The sequence below is a fragment of the Eschscholzia californica genome, unplaced genomic scaffold (assembly GCF_041429995.1).
Source record: "Eschscholzia californica isolate CP2 unplaced genomic scaffold, dmEscCali1.0.p SCAF_2, whole genome shotgun sequence".
Taxonomy (NCBI): domain Eukaryota; kingdom Viridiplantae; phylum Streptophyta; class Magnoliopsida; order Ranunculales; family Papaveraceae; genus Eschscholzia; species Eschscholzia californica.
In genome coordinates this window covers 5,702,898-5,724,715 of record NW_028238309.1, presented here as the reverse complement: position 1 = coordinate 5,724,715, position 21,818 = coordinate 5,702,898, and the positions used below count along the sequence as shown (strand labels likewise).

General features: G+C 35.1%; 1 protein-coding gene across 1 annotated transcript; it reads left to right on the top strand.

Annotated features, from left to right (window-relative positions):
* The first annotated feature begins 7,817 nt into the window (after positions 1-7,817).
* Positions 7,818-11,889, top strand: LOC147555611 (uncharacterized). Its single transcript, XM_086663231.1, has 2 exons — positions 7,818-10,822; positions 11,278-11,889. The coding sequence occupies exons 1-2, from the start codon at positions 8,227-8,229 to the stop codon at positions 11,661-11,663; spliced, it is 2,982 nt and encodes a 993-aa protein (XP_086519357.1). The 5' UTR covers positions 7,818-8,226; the 3' UTR covers positions 11,664-11,889.
* The last annotated feature ends 9,929 nt before the right edge of the window (positions 11,890-21,818 follow it).

The window sequence follows — 21,818 nt, the reverse complement described above, 5'->3', positions numbered from 1 at the left end:
TCAAAATTCTAATTTTTTTCAAAATAAATGTGAACTAGCACTATAATTATATGATCATTTATATAATTCTTTTTTTACAAAACATTTTTCAGATGCATGTATTTATAGCTGTTAAATTTATTAGGGGGTGTATAGAAATTGAAAATTTCGTCAACCCTTAATATAAGTTCAGCCCGTCCATACTCAAATTCTTGACTCCGCCTCTGTGTTCAATTATTAGTTCATGTAACGAAGCATCCTCCAAACTCACAGTGTGAAGATTAACAAAGATGTAGTCGTTTATAGTTTTCTAGTGGACGTAAGTCGAGATCAATGGAAGAGGATTCGACTGAAACCACAATATATATAAATATACACTATATTCGATTTATTCTTACAATCATCACATAATTGAAAATATAACCAATATTTTCTACAGTAAAATATTTGATAGATTTTACAAAATGAGAGAGCAAATTAAGACAACTTACACTTTATTATTGATGGGTCTAAAACATATGATTATTGGGTTGGTGGGATTCTTAAATTGTATTAGTTTAGCTAATTAGTTTAGTTGTTCTAATCATTCTAACTTGGGACACCTTGATTTTGTTTAGCTGTTAGTACCCTCAGTCAAAAGGCAATGTGTGGACTCTAAATGGACCATGGAGAAAAAGATAAATTATTTCTATGTTTAATTAAACATAATCATCTTCTTGTACTAAGAAAGCATCATCACATTGTCATGGGGACCGATTTGATAACACATGCATTATCTTTTTTCAAAAAGAAATTGTCCAAGACTTCCATTTTAGTCCACGAAATATCAATATTATAAACAACTCCGTCTCTAGACCAAAGCAGACCCATATTGAAGCGCTTCTAGAGATTCTATTTATCATACGAAGAAGAAAAAGAAGAAAGAAGAAGGAGAGGGTCTGGATAAATGATCTGGGTTAACTACAATACAAGTGAAAAAAAAGTAGAAAGAAGAAAGAGAGGGTCTGCATAAGTGATTTGGGTTAACAACGTTACAAGTTTATTGTATTAATAGAAGAGAGTACAATTCAGGAATCGTATTATCTTTAGATTGTACCAATATGGCATGTCAACTTAGAAACGTTATGATATTACATCTATTGTGTTTGTTCGCCTGTCACGATCCATTTATGTATTGGTCGGCTGGGAATTCTAAAGCCGGTGAGATAATACTTATAGAACTATGCGACCTTCAACCACGTGGACATCTACAATAATAAATGTTAAAGCACGAACCATCATAATCACATTGACAAAATTCGTATGTATCATTGGTTTAGGGGACCAATTAAATAATAACTTTGCTTCCTCAATGTAACAATCACTCGGTCACTCCATCAAAGATGTACATCTATGTTGATTTTGATAGGCCTGTGTTCAATTTTCCCACCACTCAAGTGTAGTTGTATTTGCACTCTTTTTCATTTTTCTTATATGTATGGTTAGTATATACATTTATACAAATTTTTTTTAATCGAACTAACAATAGGAAGTTGAATTAGAGAGGTTGACATACTTTTTTCGATCTTTATCTACACAAGTTGGTCCAACTTAGGTGTTATATATATTATTTCTGCAAGAGAATACAATCAGACATTATATAAGTATGTTGTATGGAATAATCTAATTCGGCCACGACCTTACAAAATTAGAGCTTTTGTGTCTATTGGAGGGCTAACAAGATCGCTCGACGACATTCTTCTTGACACTACATTTGCAATTGAAATGTTTTGCTTTTGCCAATACAAACGTAGAACTATGATCATGAATGATGAACTGTGTTAAGAGATATAAGTGTTATTACTTAATTAAAATGAGTTTACTTAAACTAAAATGAATTTCACTTCTAATTAATATTTGGTGACCCATATATACTTCACTTTCAAATCACCCACTCCTACTTGATTCTCTTTGACCATACATCCTCTCTTCTTCTTTTTGTCGAAATCTTTGACTAGACATATTGTTTTGAAGGTTATGGGGTTCCACAATATTTCTTTTTGAGAGATTAAACACCATTATTGACTACTAAGTCATCCCTCCACTTCAATGCCATGAACATCAAATACAAGTACAAAAATATTATGTTTTTCATCTGTAGTCCTTGGCTGCCACACAATTTAATTACTAATTAGGTAACCTGCTCTCTACTAATTTAGAATTTTAAAACTTGATTGTGATTAGAATTTAGAACTTGCTATTCAATTCATATTGTTAAGTTTTGGTTTTTCAGTCCAGGTATTTTCACCGTTAAATAATGTTTTGTTGAAAAAGGGGTGTACAATCTCGCCTCTCGGTGAGGTTATCTACTCGATATTAACAAGAATCAAATCGACGGGATATATACTATATGTTAGAAAACGTCGAAGATAAGAAATATTAAAAGACAAGATTAATGTAGATACAATGTTCTGGTTGTACAAGTTAATTGATGCAGCAAAATGAATGGCAAGAAGGCAAACTTAAAGGAAACAAGCTTCCAATGCCAGAATCATGCAATCGCGCTGAACTTCACTCTTTTTTGCTATTTTTCTTTACGGCATCAATTAACTTCATACACGTCTCAATAATTGCTCAACATTAAAATCTATTAATAACTAGTAACTACCGGAGCATTTTTAAAACATCGTCCTACTTTAAAGTAGTAATACATATATATTCTAGATTAACAAATTTATTCCTATGTCGAGATGGGTTGATATAGACATATAGTTAAAATGGAAGTGATTTTGAACTTGGGGTTTTACTACGGTTTTTATGCAATACACAGAAAAGATGTAGCTAAAGTGTTTACGATTTAGCAGCAGTCTTAATTCCACTACGGTGTTTAAGAATTTAATTATGAAATCTCAAAGGTGTAAATTCCAATTTGGCCTCAATTTGTAACAGATTGAAAGATGGGGGTTTCGTTATAGGAGTCAAACTGATACTCAAAAAAAAAAAAAAAAAACAGTAAAGCTTTTATAATTATTATTTAGATCAAAATATTTATAAAGACTAAACTACTAATTTCTTAATCTTTTTAAACATTAAATGAATATATTTTTTCTCTTAATTTTATATGCATATAATTTTTTATTAAATGGTGGATTTCAATAAAACTTATTTATTTAGAAAAAAAATTCACTAGCTTTCTATTAAGATCCACTTCCGATATATATTTTTTTCCGAAAAAAATAAAACTCAATTTTTTTTTTCCTAGAAACTGGGTTGGTAAATCTTGCAAAGTTATATTGCACAACGTAAATTGCAAACTTGATTTGCTAGGTCTTGTAAACTCAATTTGCAAAACGCAATGTCAAGCAGACTCAATTTCCATAGACTAGGTTTGCAATCTTGCAAACTCATTTTTTCGTAGGTAAACTCATCTTATAGTTGAAACGGAGAATTTAGTATTATCCCTTCACCACTAATGTCTAATTAGGGATATCCCGATTTTAGTTAGAAATTGGTAATACTCATTTTTTTGCACTTAGAAGTACAAAAATTGCCTCATACTTATTATATATTCTTTTTCTTCCTCTTATATCCCTACCGTTAACATAACACTCTAACTTCGATCTCCCCGTGAATTCCCATCTAATTTGTAAGTTCAATACTTCAATTAATAATTTCTCCTCTAACTTTTGATTGTCGCTCATTTCATAATTTTAATTTTTATTTGCATTCTTTGAATGTACATGATTTATAATTAGTACAAAGAACAAAATGTCAAACGAGTTTTTTCAAAATTGGTTACACTTAGAAACGCCAATTTTAACTTAAAATAAAGAGTATTGAGAAGTTAAAATATTTACTTAGAATTTTGTGATTTTTATTTGTCGAATTGTTGTGGTTTATTAATTTTGGCGAAATTTAACCAAAACTTTGAAAAATTTGGACATTAGTTAAAACGGATCAGTCAATTTTTTTTAGTCTTCAACTCCATGAGTACTTAAGTTGCAACACCTTGCGACAGTTTTGCAACACCTTACAACCACTTTGCAATGCCTTGCAACACCTTTGTAAAAAAAATATTGGATTCTTAACCAAACAAAATATACATATTTGGAGTTTAAACAAAAAAAATACAAAAATTTGGACTCTTAACAGAAAAGTATAATTTGTCTTTTCAACTAAAAAAATTTAAAAATTGAGTCTTCAACCCAATTTCCTGTTAATTTTAAATATTAGTTAATTGATGTTGTTGGTAAAGTAGAAAAAATAGATATGAGAGAAAAAATAAGTATAGGAAATGAAGATTCGTTGGCAAAACATCGGCGATGGTAATATTTGAACGAAGAGATACTAGAGATTGAAGAAAAAAGATTTAAAAAAAAAAAATAAAGATAAGGCTATTTTTGTATTTTTAAGTAAAAAAAATGAAGTTTCACTGATTTTCAATAATAAAAAAAAAAAAATGTTCCTAATTGAACATATATCATGAGTGGGTCAATACTAAATTGTTGGTAACAAATTGGGGACCAACTTGAAATTAACCCACCACAAAGATGAAATCCATCTTAATAGTCAAAGGTTGAAAGTGACGGAGCGAAAGAGAAATAGAGAATCGTCCTCGGCTCACATGCATGCACTAAAGGTTTACACCGAAATAGGTTGGGAGTCTTGGGGGCTAGGGCTACTTTATTTATCGTTTTATGTGAAAAGAACCCCCATCCGTTATCTCTCCAAGTCCAGGACTCTAGCCTCTTGGCTGACTAGGGAAATTGCTGGGGGATTGGGTTCTTTGGTGCTTTTCAGTTTTCAGAGATGTGATTTCTTTTTACAGAAGAAGAGGAAGAGAAAGACTGAAAGAGTGTTTCCCTCGAAGTTTGCAAAAGTTCGATCTTTATTGTCCCACACCATGATCTTTAAAAGTAGGTGGGTCCACCTTAATTAGAGGTCTATATGTATTTTGATGGGATATGATGTCTCCAATCTTGGCCTCTTGGAGGATGTCTAATGTATCCCTCTAACTTCAAAATTAAGCTCAAAAATTAGAAATTTTAGATTTTATTTAGAAATCATCTCCAAAGCAAAATTTAGTTAATTTTGTTTAGAATATAAATTTTGGAGTCTTTTTTTGAGTGTTCCATGGAGAAACCTTTCTAGTAGCATCTCTGAAATGACCAAGTAAGAAAGGGACAATTTAGATCCACTTTCACACTTGATAGCTAAGGTTTCTAGAAATTTTATTAGTGTTGCACTAGAGTTGCTCTTACCCTCACCGCCTCGCGTCTTCTTGATCCACAGTGACGTGGTTGCATGATATATTGTTTTCGGCTGCGGAGAGAAGAAGTTACTTGTTATGGTGGAAGGAAACATAAAATTTTGATAGAATAATTAAAAAAGAGATACAACACTTGATCGTCAAATTTAATCAATTGAGTAGGGGAATACAAGAATAGTCTCGCTCTGTTCTTTTTATTTTCAGGTTGTCAATAAAGAGTCTCAAGCAGACGCAGTTATGGGAGACCCTTCATACAAAAAAAAGATTCTCCTCCTTCCACCACCACTGTCGTCTTTTTTTTTCTATGTTCTCTCTTTTGTTCTTCCTTTCCCCCTCCCCCTCTCTCTAAATTCAGATGAAGGGGAGAAACCCCCTTTCGTCTGAAGCAGATTAAACAAATGAATAACCCCTATTGGAGTAAACCAGATCTAGACAAATGGGGTTTTCTCCCTTCATATGGATGTAGAGGAAGAAAGGAGAAAGGCAGAGGAGAGAGTAGAGACTAGAAAGCTATGGAACGGTGGTATAATTTTTTTTGTTTTTCTTTTATAAAGGGTCTCCGACAAGTGCTCTTTGTGGAAGAAGTTCGAACAGAAATGTGGGGGACTATGGGCACAAATTTCTCCACCCAAATTTGCGTATCCCCCCAACCCGACAAGTATTCTCTATAGCAGCGATCTTTAAATTGGCCTCAATTGAAGAAAAAAAGTTTATTTTTTCACACCTCAATATAAACCCGACACAGTTTATCCTGATATCGAAATCGACCATAAATTCTTAATAGCTTGTCTTACACAGATCGAGTGAGATATTTAATGAACATTTTTATCTATTCCTCAGAAACCCGAGATTAAAGTTAAGTTAAACTCTCTTATTATTCATCATATGTATTTCGTGACAGTACAATTTGATGCCAACTAACAATATACAAATTATATGAAAATCATTGTCGCGAGAACTCAGGATCTCAAAGGAAAATGAGGAAAATGTGAGGACTAGCAACTGTATGCAACTATATTCCGTTTCAAAAGAACTAGTAGGGACACATCCATCATTGTTTGTTACAAGAAAAAAAACACCCTTTGCCTCCTTTATTTTTGAACTTCTATCATGAAACCATTTTTGTTATTTCCTTTAGCCCCTTTACCAAAAAATCTACTTACATGATTGCCTTTTCTTATACTATAGTACCACAAAAGACAAAAACTACAAGCATTCATCAAAAGAAAATTATCATACAAAATTTGGTGTAGTAAAAAAAATCAAAAACATAAACATACCCACTCAAAGCTCTTTCTAGAACATTTTTTACTTTCTTTCTTTTGATGAAAGAGAACATTTTTTACTTGATTTCTTTTTGTTGTTGTTGAAAGACATTTTTTGACATGATGATGTAGCTAAAGAAACACCATATATATTAATTTGATGGAACCCACGTATAGTAATGAGCATTTAGTAGAGTTCATTGCTGTCAATAATGGTGGGACTGGCCGACTGGGTCTGGGGTTACTGTTAATGCCTTGATGGCTTCATCCCCCTGAAGATCTACTTTCTTCTTCTTTATTATGAAAAATGAAAAAGAAGGGACAACTTCAATTGTGACATCCAAATTTTCTTTCTATTTTTACTGTATAAGATAATGTATTGTTTAGTTTTTTTTTTTTGTTTTTGATGAGAAAATGTATTGTTTAGTTAGATCCTCTTCTTAATCACATAGGTATTTTTAGATTTCAAATTTTTTTTGGGTTACTCTGGTTACTTGGTGATCGGCAAAGAAAGGCCTTAGATTGGATATGTGGTGTTATTTTTTCTTTTGAAAATTCACTGACTATGTAAATTTTAGTTACTAAGGTAGCGTTCTAGAAAGTACAGATTGAAAATATTAAGTTCAGTAAAAAAAAGTTCAATAAGAAAATATGAATATGTATGTGGTTTAAAAAGTTAAGTGTCATTGTTTATACTACATTATAAAGAAAAGTGACAATGTTCAAGTCCGTCAAAAAGTTAAATGTCATTGTTTAACTTACATTATAGAGAAAAGTAATAATATCCAAGTCCAGTTAAATTCTATTATAACGGTTAACAATCTGTCATCAAATTATAAGATTCGAAGCTCTGTTGGTTCGACGAAAGTTTATAAGTTGCTAACTAAGAGGTGGAATAACTAATCAATTAGAAGTAGTCTTGTTACTAATGTGATTGCAAATTAACCACTAATGTGTATTTTTACGAGATATTTAACACATATCACGTCACTTTCTACTCAAAAATATCTTGAGAATTATTTGCTTAACAATAACAACTTACTCTTCCCAAACGAGGCATTTAAATAACCTGAGACAATAAAACATAATAAAAATAACTATTTTCTAAACAATGGTGCTACATAGTTTCTTTTTCTAGAAAAGTCTGAAAATCTAAAATCCGTCAAGGACACTCTAGCCCGTTGGAGTCCGCGAGTATCTGAAATCGGAAGATGATATGAACCCGACCGACCCTATCCAGACCGATTCCCACCCCTACTCGGGGCCGACTGATTCCCACCCCTAATTCCATTTGCTAAAGTTAACATTGAGATCAAATCTCAGTTAGTAAACCCAAATTCAAAAAGTGGGATACTTGAATCTATACCCCACCACCTCACTCACTCCATTGTTACAGATAACAATTATCCTTGTGAGATAGCAAATCTTCAATCTAACACTTGAAAAGTATTTAATCCAACGGATATTATTTTATTCTAAGTGGGTCCCAATTAGTCCACTGGCTGGCGGCAATATCCTGTTCCCTAGTATTAAAATTTTCATCTAGTACATCTCCAAAAACTCTCATGAATCTTTGTTCTACAAACAATTTTAAAATGTTCCATTCATGGAGTATTGGACTATGAGCTCTCTCTTTCTCTCTCTACCCAGACATGATAAAACTTGGGTTTTGAATCTTTTGCATGAGAAGAAGGAGCTAACAAACTCTCTCTAGTTTCTCTCTCTAAAAACAAAATGCTTGTGTTACTCTTTCTTCTTCTTCTTCTCTCTCCGGCTATAGTGGTTCTTTCTTTAAACCAAGAAGGTCTTTATCTCCAACGAGTTAAACTCGGACTAGACGATCCCGATTCATTTCTCTCTAACTGGAACGACAGAGATGATACTCCTTGTTCCTGGATCGGTATCAACTGTGACTCACTAACTCAGTCTGTTAAATCGGTTGATCTCTCAAACGCCAATCTCGCCGGTCCTTTCCCTACCCATCTCTGCCGTCTTCGAAATCTATCTTACCTCTCTCTCTATAACAACGCCATTAACTCATCTCTACCCGTTGATATATCCACGTGTCAAAATCTGAACCATTTGATCTTAGCTGAAAATCTTTTTGTGGGTCCTATTCCTTCTTCTCTCTCGGACATCCCAAATCTAGTTCATCTCGATCTCACCGGAAATAATTTCTCCGGCGATATACCCACCAGTTTTGGTCGGTTCCGCCGCCTGGAAGTCTTGTCTCTCGTCGGAAACCTACTTGATGGTGTCTCCTTCCCACCATTTCTGGGTAATATTTCAACCCTCAAACAGCTAAATCTCTCTTATAATCCGTTTGCACCGAGTCAAATCCCGCCGGAACTCGGTAACTTAACGAGTCTTGAAGTATTATGGATGACTGACTGTCATTTGGTGGGTCAGATTCCGATCACTCTGGGGAAGCTTAAGAATTTGAAGGATTTAGATTTGGCTGTTAATAATCTCAACGGGTCAATTCCCGATTCAATCACTGAACTCTCAAGTGTTATACAAATCGAGCTTTATAATAACTCATTAACAGGAGAACTTCCAAATGGGTTTTCGAAACTGAGTTCGTTAAGACGATTCGACGTCGCCATGAACGAGTTAGGAGGACCGATTCCTGACGAGTTATGTGGGTTGCCATTAGAATCGCTCAATTTATATGAAAATCAGTTTGTGGGTAATATACCCAAGAGTATTTCTAAATCCCCAAATCTTTATGAGTTAAGATTGTTTAATAATCGACTCAGTGGAGAACTTCCTACTGATTTAGGGCAAAACTCACCTCTTCAATGGATTGATGTTTCTGAAAACAAATTATCAGGGGAAATTCCAGGAAGTTTGTGTGATAAAGGGGTTTTAGAAGAACTTCTTCTGATTTATAATTCCTTTTCTGGGAAAATTCCTGAGAATCTGAGTAAATGTTTGAGTTTAACAAGAATTAGATTGAAAAATAATAAATTTTCCGGCGACTTACCTGAGGAAGTTTGGGGATTACCTCATTTATCTCTGTTAGAACTTGAGGAAAATTCATTTTCTGGTGGGATTTCGAAATCCATTTCAAAAGCTTCAAATCTTTCAATTTTGTTAATTTCAAAGAATAAATTTACTGGAAATATCCCTAATGAGATTGGGTTGTTATCAAATTTGATTGAATTTTCTGGTAGTGAGAATTCTTTAACAGGTTCAATTCCAGCTTCAATGGTGGATCTTACCCAACTTGGAAGACTTGATCTTCATAGTAATCAAATCTCTGGTGAGCTTCCTGTTGGAATCAAATCATGGAAGAAGCTTAATGAATTAAACTTAGCTGATAATAGAATCTCAGGTGAAATTCCAGCTGAAATTGGAAGTTTACAAGTTCTTAATTATCTTGATTTATCAGGTAATCTCTTTAATGGAAAAATCCCACTTCAATTACAGAATTTGAAACTCAATCAATTCAATTTATCTAATAATCATCTCTCTGGTGATCTTCCACCATTATATGCTAAACAAAGTTATAAAGATAGCTTTTTGGGAAATCCTGGGTTATGTGGAGATTTAAGTGATCTTTGTACTAGTAATGATAAACCTAAGAACATATCTTCTCTTTGGTTGCATCTACTAATCTTCTTATTAGCAGCTCTGGTTTTAATTACTGGACTTGTTTTATTCTACTTGAAATACCAAAATTTGAAGAAGATAAAGAAGGGTATTGATAAATCGAAATGGATTTTAACTTCATTTCACAAACTGGGTTTTAGTGAATATGAGATTTTAGATTGTCTTGATGAAGATAATGTGATTGGAACTGGAGCTTCTGGTAAAGTTTATAAAGCTATATTGAGTAATGGGGAGGCAGTTGCTGTGAAAAAGCTTTGGGGGGTATCGAAAAAACTCGACGAAAATGGTGATACTGAGAAAGGTCAAGTTTCCGATAATGGGTTTGAATCAGAAGTTGAAACATTAGGGAAAATTAGGCATAAAAATATTGTTAGATTATGGTGTTCTTGTTCAACAAAAGACTGTAAATTACTTGTTTATGAGTATATGCCTAATGGAAGTTTGGGTGATTTTTTACATGGTAGTAAAGGTGGATTATTAGATTGGCCGATTAGGTATAAGATAGCAGTAGATTCGGCAGAAGGACTATCGTATTTGCATCACGATTGTGTTCCTCCGATTGTTCATCGTGATATTAAGTCGAATAATATTTTGCTCGATGGAGATTTTGGAGCAAAAGTTGCAGACTTTGGTGTTGCAAAGGTTGTAGATCCCATGGATAATAGGCCGAAATCCATGTCTGTTATTGCTGGTTCATGTGGTTACATTGCTCCAGGTTAGTCTTTTTTATTCTAATGATCCATGTTTAGTTACTTCCATATCAACATGAATTTTCTCCAAACATGTCATGTGGTGTTTGTTTTTGTCTGAATTCGACTAGTCTAAGTCTGACTTCTTTTGTTCATGGGCTTAATAATTGTTTAAGGTTACTTTAGAGATATTACCCTCTTATCGATGACTTACTTTATGTTTGACTCAAATTGACCCAAAATTAGCTCTAATCAGCTATTCAGACACATGAGCCAGATAAAAGACATCTAAATTGTAACTCGAGTCCATCTTAGATCTCGAGACGGGTTTCATATATGAATTTGGAGAAGAACACAAACGCCGCTTACGCCTTCTTGATTACATCTTCTTCTAAAACTTGAATTGTTAACTTGATTCTTCCTTATTTATAGAATTTTCTTAAATGGTGATTTAGGTTTTGATTTGTTTCTAATGATGCAGAATATGCCTACACACTTAGAATTAATGAGAAGAGTGATGTATACAGCTTTGGAGTTGTAATTCTAGAGCTAGTGACTGGAAGACTTCCACTTGATCCAGAATTCGGAGAGAAAGATTTGGTGAAATGGGTTTGCACAACATTAAATTCAAAAGAAGTTGATCATGTAATTGATCCCAAGCTTGATTCTTGCTTCAAGGAAGAGATTTGCAAGGTTCTTAATATTGGGTTACTTTGTACTAGTCCTCTACCCATTAACCGACCTTCGATGAGACGGGTAGTGAAAATGTTGCAAGAGTTGAGTATAGAGAATAGGCCTAAGAAGAAAGATGGGAAGCTGTCTCCTTATTACTACGAGGATGTCTCCGATCAGGGTAGTGTCGCCTGAGGTCTGCAAACTGCAATTAGGATGAGGGAGAGAGAGAGGTTTTGGTCTTGTTCTTGTATTATTACTTTCATCTCCCCTGATGTGGTTAATGGGAAGGTGACTCTTAAAAAGAAACATTACTTCCTAAGTAGTTTTCTGATGAGAAACTTCCTAAGTAGTTAGAAGTTATTAAATAGGTTTGCTACTATTTTATTCTATAGTTATAAGAAATTTTTATATCTTTGAAGTCTGATTGAAAATTTCAGTTGCTGTTTTAGCATATACAAAGAAACACGATAATAGACAACTGGAGTGATAGACATACCTAAATGCCCTTAGATCGGGATAGTAAAAGATAGATATGGATCATATACGAAATGTACTTAGTCATTTAATAAGATATTTCTGTTATAGGATGGTGCGGACCAGCCTTCCGGGCTGCTAGTGATATTGTCCGCTTTGGCACACCTGAGCCTCACGGTTTTAAAAGGCCTCACTAGGGAAGGGTGCTTAACCTCTTAAGAGGAGCACCACACTCCTGTCTCCCACCAATGTGGAATTGCTTTACAACACACCCTCCCAAGACCACATCATAGTAGAGCGAATCGTGCTTATAACGTGTTATAAAAGATATGAAGACGAAAAGAAGAAAAAGTATATATCTAAAACACTTTATATCTTACTGCCGAAGAAGATTGTAATCTCACAAAATCTCAAAGTCAAATCTCTTTCCTTCTTCTCTAGTATAAGGAATAGTATTTGACTTTGAGATTTTGTGAGATTACAATCTTCTTTGGCAGTAAGATATAAAGTGTTTTAGATATATACTTTTTCTTCTTTTCGTCTTCATATCTTTTATAACAATTTCGATATTTTAAGATAATGAATTTGAGTTTATTAACAAAATATCTTGTAGACATTGTTTAAGACGACGAGTCTAGAATGTGTAGTTAACATTTTTCAAAACTATTATTGTTATGACATATTTATAGTGACATTTAAAGAATATTTTGTCATACTTTTGTGTTAACTCTTAATTCATACTCATTTGGTCCATTGTAGAACAGTTGTTTCTATATAACTCTGGTTATAGACAAACAAATTGTCTGTATTTACTATCTGAAAAGTACATGTTAAAAATAGAGTCTCCCTTTTAGATATATTTATTTAACTACCGTCACATCATGTTAGAAATCTAAATTGAGTTTTGGAAAAGTTGAAGATCGAATTCTATAATTTTATGTGACACTCAGAGTTACTAAAAATGAGTGTTGTATATTTGGAGATGCACTTAGAGAAAGAAATCTCAATTGCTACTCCACTCTTGGGAAATTTAGAGTTTTTGTCGAATGTCCTGTTAGATATGCCCTTTATTCACGGGAGAGGGAGAGATTTGTAAGAAGGAAGACCCTCATAAGAAGATTGAAGAGTGTTCGAGTGTTGAAGCTAAAGAAGATTGGAAGGAAGAAGGAGTAACAGATTTAACTGTCTGAGTCAGTGTCTATCAGCACCTCTGCTACACGTGTTATTAACATGTGTGAGTCATAGAGATTAGTTAGTGTTAGTTAATCTGAGATTAACAAACTAACAACTTGATAACTAACTTTCTCTCTCTCTCTAATTCTTTCTGTTTCAATCTCTGTGTATATAATGAGTGAGACTTGTATTGAGAAACTTAGTGAAAGATTAATGAAATTCGATTTCTATCTTTCTTACATGGTATCAGAGCCCTAAAAGTTTCAGAGTATTCAATCTTCTCAAAACCTAAATTGGGACGAGACCGATATAAAACAAAGGAGTTGAAACTTCCGTCATCAAGGAATCGGAGTATTCAATCTTCTAAAAACACAATCTTGAAAGATTTTTCTTCTGAATCAAAGAATCAGGGAATTCATCTCCTCAAATGGATAATCCAGAAATTATCAACAATCCACCAGTTCATCATATGAATCTAAACACAGGTCAGGTTTCTTACAATGCTAATATTACAAATTTGATTTCTATAAAGTTAGATGGTTCGAATTTCTTGATCTGGAAAGATCAGATTGAAAATGCATTGATAGGAAATGATTTAATCTGTTATATTGATGGAACTTATGAAGAACCCCCACAATTGGTTGTGATAGAAGGTAGGGATACTGTGAATCCTGCCTATCTTCAATGGAGGAAGAATGATAGTTTTGTTAAGTCTTGCATCAAAGCTACCATTAGTCAATCCATTGCTTCTGACATTCTTGGCTTGAAAACTGCTAGAGATATATGGAGATATCTAGAACAAATTTATCTTCAAGAATTTGAAGCCAAGAAAGCATCACTTAGGCATAAACTTCAAACCATTAAGAAGGGAAATCTCTCAATTTCCCAATATCTTAGCATGATCAAGAATCTTGCTGATTCCTTAGTGGCTGTTAATGATAGGGTTAGTGAAGCTGAATTAGCTAGAATAGCTCTTCAAGGTCTAGGAAAAGAGTATTCTCAATTTGTAATTACAATTCAAAATAGAGATGGAGCCCTAAGTTTTGGAGAATTAAGAAGTAGGTTAACTCACCATGAGCATTGGTTGAAGGAACAGGATTTAAGTGAAGAAAATGAATCATACTTTGTAAAAAGATATCAACCAAGAGTTACTATGAAATCTCCTTTTAATAACCCTAGGAATTCAAATCAAAATCAGGGTTCTGATGGTTATCAACAAAGAATTCAGTATAAACCTAATCAGAGGCAATCAATTTCACAACCAAGAAACACTTTTTTTGATTATACTACAATACCTTGTGGTATATGTTATAAATGGGGACACACTGCTAGGCAATGTAGAATGAGGTTTAAAGACTTTTCAGACTCTTCTTCTTCAAATAGACTACCACAGAAAAATTCTGCAAATTTACACCTACAAGAGCTAGAAGAATATGAAGAAGAAGAGGAAGAAGAATACCCTGAACAGCAACATGAGGAGGATGAGCAAGCTCATTATCACTATAGTGATGAAACTCAAGAATTTACTCATGAGGAAGCACATATATCAAATTATAAGGGAGATGACAGGAAATGGATTGCTGACACAGGAGCAAGCAGCCACATGACCCACACCAAAGGTAATCTCACTGAATGTTTTCCCTACAAAGGAACAAGTGGGGTTATGATAGGAGATGGCAAGTCTCTCCCTATATCTAGCACAGGCCAAGCAAATGTTACTGCTGGTACAACCTCTTTCAAACTTAAAAAGGTACTTCATGTACCCTCAATCCAAAAGAATCTCCTTTCTATCTCTAAATTTACTAAGGAAAATTTATGTAGTGTTGAGTTTCTACCTTGGGGTTTTCTTGTAAGAGACTTATGGTCAAAAGAGGTACTTGCAGATGGACCTATGGTAAACAACTTGTATAGCATTGATTTCACTATTAATCCATATGCTAGCACACAATAACATATGGAAGAAGCCTTTTCTGTCACAGCATCTGCTCAAACTTGGCATGAGAGGCTTGGACATCCATCCAAAGAGATTATAATGAGCTTAGAAAGAGATAAGAGAATCAAACTAAGCTCAAAAGATCTTATGACAATATGCTCTTCCTGTCAGCTAAGCAAAAGTCACAAGCTACCATTTGCTTCTTCAGAGAGCTCAACTAATGGTCCTCTTGAGTTAATCCATTGTGACATATGGGGACCATCACCTGTCACCACTAAGTCAGGAATAAGATATTATATACTGTTTATGGATGACTACAGTAAATTCTTTTGGATATACCCAATGCAGCTCAGATCAGATAGTGTGAGGTGCTTTCAATCCTTTCAAAGACATTATGAAAAGCTTCTATCAGTACCCATCAAAAGCTTCCAAAGTGATGGAGCCTCTGAGTTAGCTAAGGGTGATTTTAGAGCTCATTTGGAAAAGTGTGGTATTCTATTCAGGAGCTCATGCCCTTACACTCCAGAGCAAAATGGTGCAGCTGAGAGGAAGAACATGCAGATAACTTCAGTAGGAAACACATTGCTGATTAAGGCATCTATGCCTAAATACTTCTGGTTTCATGCTTATGATACAGCTTCATATCTAATCAACAGGACTCCAACAAAGGTACTCTCATACCTTACTCCTTATGAAGTACTTTTTGACCAAACTCCAGACTATTCAATGCTTAAAGTGTTTGGTTCTATGTGTTATCCCTATTTGGGAGATGTGAAAAGTGATAAATTGAGTCCTAGATCAGTGGAATGTGTGTTTATAGGCTATAGTACTACACATAAAGGGTATAGATGTCTTGACTTATCCTCTAACAAGGAATATGTCTCAAGACATGTTATTTTTGATGAGACTTGCTTCCCTTTTGCTGTTAGAACAGACCTTTCCACTCCAATTCCTCAGGAACAGCATACCACATATCAATTTTTTCAGCTGCCTCCCTTACAACAAAGTCCATTAACATCTATACCATCCTATCATGAGAGCTACCCACTAAATGACCAGGAGTTAGCTTCATCTTCAAGTGCTAGTTCCACTTCAACTCCCTTAGCTACACAGCCTAGTGACACCACTATAGCAGCATCCACTTCAAGAGAGCAGGACCTCTCTGTCCCTCCTCCTAGTGAGTCAACCCCTATTACCAATGTACATCCTATGCAAACAAGACTAAAAAGTGGTATAGTTAAACCAAAAGGTATCCCTGATCATGTTACTAATTTTACAACACCCCATGCTCTCCACACTTCCTATATTGCTGCCTTACATCCTATTCCTGAGCCTAAGACATATAAAGCAGCTGCTCAAAATGAGAATTGGGTTCAAGCTATGAAGGCAGAATATGAGGCATTGATTCAGAATCATACATGGGTTTTGACACCTAAACTCCCAACAATGAATATCCTTGGGTGCAAATGGGTTTTTAAGGTCAAATATAACTCAGATGGTTCTCTAGAGAGGTACAAGGCCAGACTTATAGCTCAAGGGTATACTCAACAAGAGGGTGTTGATTATCAGGAAACCTTTAGTCCTGTGGTGAAAATTCAAACAGTAAGAGTGGCATTAACACTGGCAGTCACACATCAATGGCCTATTCAGCAACTTGATGTCTCAAATGCTTTCCTTCATGGAGACTTACATGAAGCAGTCTATATGAAGCAACCACCTGGTTTTGAAGATCCTAAATATCCTGACTATGTGTGTCTTCTGCAAAAATCTCTCTATGGCCTCAAGCAGGCTCCAAGAGCTTGGTTTACTAGAATAGCTTCTTATTTGCAGAAGTGGGGTTTTAAGAAAATCTCTTCAGACACTTCTATGTTTGTATTCTCATCAGATGGACAGATTCTTATCTTTCTCCTTTATGTTGATGATATAATATTAACTGGGTCTAGCTTGGATTTGATTCACAAGCTGGTTAGTGCTCTTGGATGTGAATTTTCAATGAAGCAGTTGGGATCTCTTCATTATTTCTTGGGTATAGAGGTCATAGCTCATGGTTCTTCTCTTCTTTTGACTCAAACCAAGTATATTACTGAGTTGCTTCACAAGTCAGAGCTTTTGGACAGCAAACCTAGTGTGATTCCAGTCTCTTCTGGCAGAAGAGCTTCCAAATTTGATGGAGAACCAATTGATGATCCACTTTTCTTTAGAAGTATGGTTGGGGGTCTCCAATATGCCACTATGACTAGACCTGATATTGCATTTGCTGTGAATTACCTAGCTCAATTTATGCAAAGTCCCAGCTCCACTCATCTGATTTTGCTGAAAAAGGTACTTAGGTATCTTAAGGGTACTTTGGGAGCTGGCATTACTATTATTTCAGGAGACATTTCATCTCTTTCAGGCTATTCTGACTCAGATTGGGGTAGCTGCCCAGATTCAAGAAGGTCTACTAGTGGATACTGCCTCTTCTTAGGCTCCACTGTGATTTGTTGGTCTTCTAAGAAGCAGCAGGTGGTGTCTAGATCTTCTACAGAGGCAGAGTACAGGGCTCTTTCTTTGGCTATCTCAGAGATGCTCTGGGTTTCTTATTTGCTGAAAGAGCTTCATCAACCAGTTCAGCTGCCTATGAAGCTATTTTGTGATAATATGGGGGCAAAGTATTTGGCTTCTAACCCAGTTCTCCATGCCAGGACAAAACATGTGGAAATTGACTTCCATTTCATTAGAGATTTGGTGATGAAAGGAACTTTGGTGATTGAGTTTGTTGCTTCTCAGGAGAATTTGGCTGACATATTCACTAAGGGTGTTCTTCATTCTACTCTAAGTTCTATTAGGAGCAAACTCATGTTTGTTCCACAACATGGGTTTGAGGGGGGCTGTAAGAAGGAAGACCCTCATAAGAAGATTGAAGAGTGTTCGAGTGTTGAAGCTAAAGAAGATTGGAAGGAAGAAGGAGTAACAGATTTAACTGTCTGAGTCAGTGTCTATCAGCACCTCTGCTACACGTGTTATTAACATGTGTGAGTCATAGAGATTAGTTAGTGTTAGTTAATCTGAGATTAACAAACTAACAACTTGATAACTAACTTTCTCTCTCTCTCTCTCTCTCTAATTCTTTCTGTTTCAATCTCTGTGTATATAATGAGTGAGACTTGTATTGAGAAACTTAGTGAAAGATTAATGAAATTCGATTTCTATCTTTCTTACAAGATTAAGAGAGCTTCTCTCGGTTTACAAATTCATCCGGTAGATACTTTTAAGAGCACACCCATTGTTTACAAATATTTAGCTCTAGTGCATGAGAAACAAGGGAATGACTTGTGAGCAACTTTATTTGCTGCCTGGGGAGTGTATCTAAATTCAAACCTCTCCAACTTTTTTCTTTTCATGATTTCTCACACTACATTCCTTATTCTCCATGAGATGTGGCTATCATTCTTAACGCAAGCACGAACGACGGTGATCGCAACACTTTGTCAAGATTTAACCTGATTGCTAATTTCACGCCCAGAAGGACTACACTTGCTTCTGCTACATTCAGATTTTTAGTAATGTAGTGGTAGGATATCGATGTAAAGAACCCTCCATTAGTGTTTTGTTACTACAACAACTGAAGGCCCATTGCCATTTTATAATGCCCATCAACATTTCTTTTGTGGTACTCCGTGGGCGGTGCTAATCATGTAGCTAGACACTTGATGGTTATGTTGTGTTTGAGCGTTTATTTGACTATCATGTGAATCACTCTTATTTTTGAAATCCGACAACATAGTAAAACAACATCATTTATAACCTTCAAACTACTAAATTTAGCATTTTCAAAGACTAATTTATTCCTAGCTTTCCGCAAATACCAGAGTATATAACAACTCATACGAAGTACTCCATCATCAGCTTTTGTTGTGATATGTCTTCTGAGTATTTTCAATATTTTATCTATTCGAAAGAATTTATATCTATTTTCTCTAAATATGTATCCCCCACTAAACACAATTTTAAACCTTGTCCCAAGAGAATTGGGGTTTATTTTCTTATCTTTCTTCCTAATGCATGTGCACAAACCTAGTTGCTAATACATGTTCTAGTATTGGACTTGCAAGAGAGAAAGGAAGGCATAAACCTTAGCTACCCAACCAAAAGCCCCAAAGCTAAAAGTGGAATATAAGTTAAATTAAGGAGGAAAAGAACAAATAAGCTAAACCTTATGTCTTTATCTCTCTCTCAATTCTATAGCTTGTTTGAGAAGCTGCAAATAAATGTTTCATATGACTAATTTGACCAGTCAAATTGTATTCCAAATGTCTATATAATTTTATACATCACTTTAAGTTATATACCTCTCACACATATATAGGTATATATTTATTTTTTTTGACTACTAATATGTCTCATCATCCACGCAATTGCGCGGCTAAAATTTAGCTATAAAAGGTCTAGAAACTTGCTTAAGAAATATATGTATTTTCATACGTTTATATATTTTAGGTATATTTGTCATTCTATATATAGACGTAAACAGTCTAGTTGAATACTTTACTTAATGCGTAAAACATGTGAGATAATGATGGATGGAATTGAATTTTAACAACAAAACTTATCAAATATAATCTCATTGTTATTTGGAGCTCCATAATCTGGATGTTAAAGACTAGTCTAGGCTAAACCTTTTGGCATTTTAGTGAGGGTTTGGTTTTCAGGTACAATGTCACCCTGGAGTAGGGGTGGGAATCGGGCGGGTATGGGTGCCCACGGGTAGTTTTGTTTCGGGCTCGGGCGGGTCGGGTAGATCAGGTCTTTGGCTATTAGGGTACTCGGGTAAATCGGGCGGGTACATCAGAATTTTCTTATGCTCAAAGCCCGCCCAAGCCCGGTAAAAAATGCGGGTAAATCGGGTAACGGGCCATCGGGTATCGGGTCGAATCCAAATTAAAAAAAGAAAATGTCCCTTATCAAAATTTCATCTATATTATGAATCACAGATGAATATACATCTTCATCAACAGATCTGCTGGGTAGATTTCTTGTTGTTGAATATATGTTACATAGAAACAAATCTATTTATGATTCAGTAAATTGTACAAACTTGTTATACAAATACATGCATAAGTTCACCATGACTGCTCATAGAGAACAAAATTCGTTCTACGGATCATATTATGAAAACCAAGGAAAGTAGAAACAGATCCAGAGAGAGGGAGAAAGTAATTGGAAGGTATCAAAACTGATCTTCTACTTTGTACTCCATTATTTTATCGATAGCGACGAAGAGAAAAGAGGGGAATATGTGCATTAAGGTGAGAGAAAGTTCGACAGAGAGAAATGAGGCAAAGCATACAATGCGAAGAAGAGGAAGATTGAGAAAGATGTAAGTGAGAGGTAGAAGTCCTCTCAAATCTCTATTGTTCTCTCTCTTATGTCTACCAAGTATGTTACAAATAATTAGAAAGTAGTGAAGATAAGAGAGGAGAGGTGTAGTGCATCAGTGCATGTACGGCTGGAAAATATTAGGAAGCATGGGGCTTGTATAGAAAGGTGAGGTTAGGTTTCTTTACCCTAAATCTGACGGTAAGATATATTTTGGATCTAGATCATCCGATGGTGAGCGTTCCCTCCGTGTTATTGAGGCTAAATTAATCAGTTGGGCTTCCTCTCAAGTATAATGGGCTTCCTCTCAAAGTATAATGACACTCAAACGGGCGGGTATCGAAAAGCACCCGTCGGGTGAACATAGTGGGTTCGGGCGTGGGCGAAGCTCGGGTAAGCCTTTTCACCCGAGCCCGCCCACTATATCTGTCGGGCCGGGCGGGACCTGCCCGTCTTCGGGCACGGGTGCCCACGGACCATATCGGACCTCGGGCACCCGTAACGGGTAACGGGTTGGCGGGTAGAATTCCCACCCCTACCCTGGAGTACCTTTAAAGCTATATATAAATCAAATAATACTGAAAATGAAAAATGCAAAATCTTGAAATATTTACACCAACAAATATACAAATCCGTTTCTTCAAGGGGACTTTTCATGTGGAAACAAGAAAACAACAACAACAAACACATCTTGATGATACCAACACTTTTTCTCTCTCTCTCCTACAAAATGGAAGGTTTGTGTGGTGAGATGTCTTTAGCCTTCAACAATACAATCAGGTTTAGTTGCCCCTCTTCCACTCAACCCCTATTTTTTCCATGGCCGTTCTATTATTTCCTTCTTTAACCAATTTTTGCAATTAAACTAGACTTTTCTCATTCTAAAAAAAGTCCCCCTTCCAAACCGCATTTATTCATCTACAAGTTTGTTTTGGAAGGAGGGAGATTTTATAGGGCCCCCTCATTTTTGTTAAAAGGCCTCCCCTCAATGATAATTTAGCAAGTAAAATGGTTCATGGGGAGGCCTTTTAACAAAATTGGGGAGGCCTTATAAAACTTCCCTTGGAAGGATTGGTTATACCATATGGCATGGATATATATCAACATAGACCCTAAAAATCTATAGAAGCGATGAAGAAACCATGAAGATTAGAAATTTATCTTTATCTAACACATATACACCTATAAATTATATGAGACAAATCTAAAAGAATAATTGCAATTCAGGTGGCTCCATCTCTGACCTTTCAGTAGTTTAGATTGGGTGCACAACAAATTGAATGACAAGTATGATGCATTCTACTACAAGTTTTTGATTTTTAATGTATTAAAAATGTTAGTGTATAAAACTTGAGATCCAAGAAACCTATTTTATTTCAAGAAAATAATTCTCCTCTATTTGTTTCTTT

Bases quoted from the DNA above. Each gene is read 5' to 3' on its own strand.
- LOC147555611 (XM_086663231.1), top strand. From the start codon at position 8,227: ATGCTTGTGTTACTCTTTCTTCTTCTTCTTCTCTCTCCGGCTATAGTG. The intron at 10,823-11,277 runs GTTAGTCTTTTT...CTAATGATGCAG, and splicing joins ATGTGGTTACATTGCTCCAG to AATATGCCTACACACTTAGA.